Below are 6000 nucleotides of genomic sequence, written 5' to 3' on the forward strand. Positions count from 1 at the left end.
AAGGGGTTAATTTTGATTAAGTCTAAACTCTTAGGAATATTACATCCAGTAACTAGTAAAATGGGCCCCTGGGCACAGATATGCAAAAGGCCCCACCACCTCTCCGACGTAAAAGCAAGAAACACGGACTTTGTGCTAGTTTTGTCTTTATTTTGTTGTTGTTTTGCATCTTTCTTTCGTCTTAATGCATCTTTTTCTGGTTTTCTTTCTCTGAGAGGTGTTTTTGTGTCTTTCTTGGTCATTTTGTGTCTCTTTCTGGTTGTTTTTCCTGATTTATAGTTAACTCTGTGTCTCTTGTCAGTTGTCTGATATCTCTTTGAGGTAATTTTGTGTCTTCTTGGTCACATCTAAAAATTGAAATTTCACACATGTTGAGTTAAATTATTTATTTTTAAGGCATTGTAGGCTACTCATAATGAAAATACTGAAGGGGCTTATCAGAACAGGTTAGATACAAAGAGAAGGGGATGGATTGAAGAGTCTAAGATGAGGTGAGAAGCTCCAAATTCCCTATTATGGTGAAATTTGGGGTCAGTCATGTTTAGAAATTCCAATAAATGTTTCCCTTTGTTTGATTATGCAGTAAATAAGGGTTCTGTTTTCTGTCAGAAGTGAGATATCTTATGAGTGAGTGAGCATGTTGATGTTGGAGAGCTGCCTGCACTAATAGGTTTTCGAGCCCTGTAATAAGGCTAAACAGGCTCGGTGAGTCATTGATTACAGAACACAGTTCACTCCATCAACTTGATTACATTATGCAAGACGTTGCTCCACCTTACCCTCCTCCTAACCTCCTTTTTGTCTTTTTTTTTCTGCAGGGAGCTGATGCCCAAAACCCTGGAGGGTCAGATAACCATGGAGAAAACCCCCAGCTACTTTGTGACCAGAGAGGCTCCGGCCAGGATATCCGCCATGTCCCGGGACACCAAGCTGATTGTGGTGGTGAGGGACCCCGTCACCAGGGCTATCTCAGACTACACTCAGACTCTGTCCAAGAAGCCCGACATTCCCTCTTTCGAGAGCCTCACCTTCAAAAACAGGACTACGGGGCTCATCGACACCTCGTGGAGCGCCATCCAGATCGGCATCTACGCCAAGCACCTGGACAACTGGCTGCAGTACTTCCCCATGGAGCAGATCCTGTTCGTGAGCGGCGAGCGTCTGATCACCGACCCGGCCGGAGAGCTGGGCCGCGTGCAGGACTTCCTGGGGCTCAAGAGGATCATCACGGACAAACACTTTTACTTCAACCAGACCAAGGGTTTCCCGTGCCTCAAGAAGGCGGAGGGCAGCAGCAAGCCGCACTGCCTGGGCAAAACCAAAGGGCGGACCCATCCGAACATTGACCCTGAGGTGGTGCAGAGGCTACGGGACTTCTACAGGCCCTTCAACATGAAGTTCTACCAGATGACGGGACATAACTTTGGTTGGGATTGATGTGAAAATCATAAGACTCTTTTTTTTTTGTTAATTTGTCAAGACGTTTTTTTTTTTCCTCTGTAATTCAATGGCAAGATGTGGAGATATTGCTATATATATGTAAAATGTACAGAAATCTATTTTATAATAATTTATTTTTATTTCTAAGCAATTAATTCACTAAGCTGCCTAACCATATTTGTACATAACATCTGGCCCACATGTTGGTTTTTTTTAACATTCCTCCTTTTAATTTTGAATTCTCTCGCTCCTCCCTCGTGGTTCTGTAAACTCAGCGGATTTATCGGTGCTTCGTAATGCAGATAATCAGCGAAGTAGAAATTAAGGTGGAAGATGTAAAAGCACCATATTACGGGTACAGAGTGCTCAGAGAAGTGGAGAACACCTATCCATCCTCATTTATGTATGTATTATGATTTAAAGTTCATCCATTTTAAAGGAACAGTGTGTAAGATTTGGGGGCATCTTGAGGATTACAGAACCAGCTAAAACCTCTTCACTACAATTCCTTCTCATTGTTCAAGAGGTTTTTACTGGGAGCCAAATTATCCATAGGAGTCTCTTCTTCCCCAAAACAAACAGACCCAGTGATTTAAACAGTTTTATGTTAAAAATCAGTGTTTTCCCAACACTGTTAGTATGTTGACAAAGGGCCACCAATGGGCACTCACCTTTTTTCTCTGATAGTTTAAGATCTAGTCGTTCAGGAAGTTTTTACCGGGAGCCGAATTATCTGCAGAAATCTCTTTCCCTGCAAAACAAATGGGCTGGGTGATTTAAATCAGTAAAATCACTGAATTAATTTGTTTTACATTAAAAATCAGTGTTTTTCTCATGCTGTTTGGCTTCTCATGGAAGGGCTGCTAACTGCAGTGGCCAACTCAAAAATTCGAAAGGCTCTGTCTAGTGCTAGTGTTCGGTTTGTCCATTCTGGGCTACCGTAGAAATACAGTGATTCTATACCCAAGGACCCACTCTCTATGTAGATATAAATGTCGCATTCTAAGGTAACGAAAAAGAATTAACATTTTCAGGTGATTATACTATAAAGAAACATACTTATTATATAATCAATTTCTACCAATATATCCCTCTAAATCCTACACACTGGACCTTTAAACCATGTCATTCTGAGTGTCTGTTTCACTGCAGCTCAGACCTCCATGTTAAGTTTTTTACAATCCAGTTTTCCTGCACTGGCATCGGCCTGAGCTGCAGATCTCATGTCCCTTTCCACTCAATAACAGTTAGATCAATAGACCTAATTGATCTTCATTGTGTCACTCATGCTTAAAGTATACAGCTGCCCTTTCATTCTCCGTGCTCCTGCTGCCCGCTCTAATGAATGACCCATCCATCAAACGGTAAACCCCATCCCGGACCACATAAGGGTCCATGTTAACATTATGCTAATCGGGTAAAGGTAACAGGCAGATCAATCGAGCCTCCGCTCTCTAACTCCCCATTAGAAGCTGTGTTGGCTGAGAGCCAGGCTTGTGCCCCATGCGCTTGGTTCAAAGGTCACACAAAGTCTCAATCAAATTTCCTTGAGAGGCATTTGATTTGTTGAGAGCGGAGCTGGAGGAGCACTGAGGGTCAGGGGGGAGTGTGTGCCTTGTTTTTCCAGTGAGAGGGAAAAATCTTTGTGTGAGGTAGCAGAGGCATATCTGTCAGAAATCGAGCATAAAGATAGAAAAGATGACAGACGAACAACAACTTGGCTTCGCCTCACTGAAACAGCGCTTCTTCAAACAGAAGTCCACCAGGCCCCATCTTAGATCCCAAACTAAAGAGATCAAAGAAAAAGGAAAGGTTTTTTTGTGAAGCACTCTCAGCACAGCACGAAATGCCTCAGGCGGGGGTGTGTAACCTCTCTAGTGTCGTCAGAAAACCTCATGTGCCATCGTCCATGGCCTATATACTTTATGCCTTATTCACTCATCCTCACACAAATCACAACTCTCTACTTGTTGCCAAAAAAAAAACCCTTGGGTTGATATCACACAGCTTGATCTCTGCTTTTCCCCCCCTGCATCGCTTCTTTGTTTGTGTCTTTCTACTTGAATTCTTGATATGCAAGAGGGAGAGAGTTATCATTCTTTGATGTGTTATCCCGCGTCTCTTTGCAGCGGGTGGCACGCTATTATAAGGGCACAGGGAGGCGGCCATGCTATGCTGTGCTCGGCTATGCTATGCATGCTCAATGTGGTGGCCATTATGAAAATGCAGGGATAATGGGACGGGATTTATTAGCATCCAGAGGAGGGCTTTGTGTGTTTAAGCAGGGCCCAGACTGAATGTACACAACCTATCCTCACAACAAAGGAATCAATTTTAAAGGCCAGATAGTCACTCGGTTTTAGGTAAAAGTTACATTTGATTGTCCCTCTTTCCTTTTGAAGTTAAGGAAATGTTGTGCCTCTTTAAAAGTATAGTTTTGATTTTTGAATTGGGGCTATATGGATCCATAGTGAGTTTATCACATACAGTAGATGTCAGTTGGCACGCTCCCACTTTGGAGATGCAGGCTGGAGTTCACAGAAGCGAAGCAATGTACTGCTGTGAAAGAAACCATTTTTTAAAAAAGAAAATCAAAATATATTTAAACCAACTATTAAAAGTACCACCTAAAAACAAAAATGTAATTTTACGTTTATGCTATATTTTCACTGCCTTATGTTTTTGTCAGACAGCCCAGTCAAACAGGGAAGCAACTTCAGTTCCCCATCTACGCTTTTGTCAAAGCCACCAGACTCCATTGAAAAAAACATTATTTTAAGCTTGCTGAACACAGGAGCTGCTGGTCTACTGCTGCCTTGATTAGTGACTTAGTTTGTGTTATTGTGTGACTTTGGTGAATCCAAACTAAACCTTTTAAACACCAAAGTCCCACAAAAACCCAAACAAAATACCTGATCGAGGCAGCAGTAGACCAGGGGCTCCTGTGTTAAAGCAATGTTAAATCACTATTTTTCTCAATGGAGTCTGGTCTTAAAAAGAGTGATATATTGGCTTCATTTGCAGTTGGAAATCACAGTCTAACATTAAGGCAAAGCAATTGGAGTACTCTCAATATAGCATACATTTAACCTAATATTGTTTTTTTAAGGTGGGATGTTCTTAAGGTGGCTGAAATACGTTTTGTCGCTGGCCCCCATAGCTTGGTTAGCGTCTCTGTCAGTACCTCAGCCTGTTTCTCCAAACTAGAGCTGTGCCGAACGACTACTCCTAAATATAAAATGCTGTCTACAGATTAGTACATCATACAACCCCACTTCAAAAAAATCTGAACTATCCCTTTAACTTTCCAATCCAACACAGTTAGCCTGCTCCTGTCATTAAGACAGAGAAAAACCCCAATTCAACTATTTCTCTTATTTTCCAGTTGAAACCAGCAGCCTGGTTTAGCCTCAAACCAATGTTTGGTAGCAGGGGAGATGGAGGCTTGTTTTTTTGTTTTGTTTTTTGTAGTGCTATCCTTTTGAGTTTCACTCTGCCTGAGCCATGATTCTCCTCGTGAGAGTTCATGAGAAAGCCTCCATCTCCTCTTCTCTCCTTAGTGCAATGTTTGATTCTAAAAAAGCATTTATGATGACCTCTTTTAGCAAGCTGTCACATCCTGGAAGGAAAGTCTGACATTTTCCCCTGTAACTGATGGAGAACTGCATTTGAATTCTGGTCAAGTTCATGTAACTGAGGGAATATCTGAAAAAAGAAAACAACAACTTGCACCCATGGGCTTGCTCCATGTTGCTGCATTGGTTATGGTTGAGTTTTATTCAACCTGTTTTGAAATCTAAAAAATGTTAAAAAATGTTTGTCTTACCCACATATAATATGTATCTAGACTAGCAGATCTGTATGTACAAAAATGAAAAAGACATGTAAATCAAGTATTTTGTGGTATGTACATCAAAGGAATTAATTTTACACAATGCAAAAAGCAAAATGGAACAGATGTTTCTAGGTGATTAAATACTGAACATTCAAAATATTTCTTTGTATGAAGAAATAAATAAAAAAGTATATATTTTACCAAAACCTCTTGTTTTTGACTTTTATTTTATTGATTGTCTGCAGGAGTTTTATTGGTTAAATGTAAAAATACACCCTCAAATTTAAGCATTTTAATGTATGCTACTTTTAAATGGCATGACAAATTTTAATGAAAGAAATTGATTAAAGCTGTGACATAAATTGTACCAGTAAAACCGCACATTACGTTTTTTTTGTTTCTTTTTATGCTGGGACCACTACAATCAACTCACCTGTATCTGGTGGAGGAGACAGAGATCCTAAAACCTGGGTAATTGAAAATAAAACTTTTTTTTTCAAATTATGTTTACTGGCTTTTTTGTTCATTTGGAATAAACAGAACAAAAATTCTAAAAAAACTTCATCCATCCCACCCCGAACGAAAAATCATTCTCAGTAACAGGAAAAACCTTTACCAGTTATAGATAAAAAAACAAACATTAATGATAAAATAAATACAGAATGCTACATTTGATAAAAAAAAAAAAATTATATTAATTTATTTAACACTCCTTTTTCCCTATT

At 40.0% G+C, this 6000-nt stretch overlaps 1 protein-coding gene across 1 annotated transcript in view; it reads left to right on the plus strand.

Annotated features, from left to right (window-relative positions):
• Positions 1 to 5481, plus strand: part of hs3st3b1b (heparan sulfate (glucosamine) 3-O-sulfotransferase 3B1b) — a 29397-nt gene extending 23916 nt beyond the window's left edge. Inside the window, exon 2 of the mRNA XM_042508318.2 lies at positions 819 to 5481. Coding sequence (XP_042364252.2) covers positions 819 to 1437 — 619 coding nt within the window. The 3' untranslated portion in view covers positions 1438 to 5481. The remainder of the gene's footprint in view (positions 1 to 818) is intronic.
• Positions 5482 to 6000: the final 519 nt, after the last annotated feature.

Source organism: Plectropomus leopardus, chromosome 19 (genome assembly GCF_026936395.1).
Source record: "Plectropomus leopardus strain MGB_pleo_1.0 chromosome 19, ASM2693639v1, whole genome shotgun sequence".
Lineage (NCBI taxonomy): Eukaryota > Metazoa > Chordata > Actinopteri > Perciformes > Serranidae > Plectropomus > Plectropomus leopardus.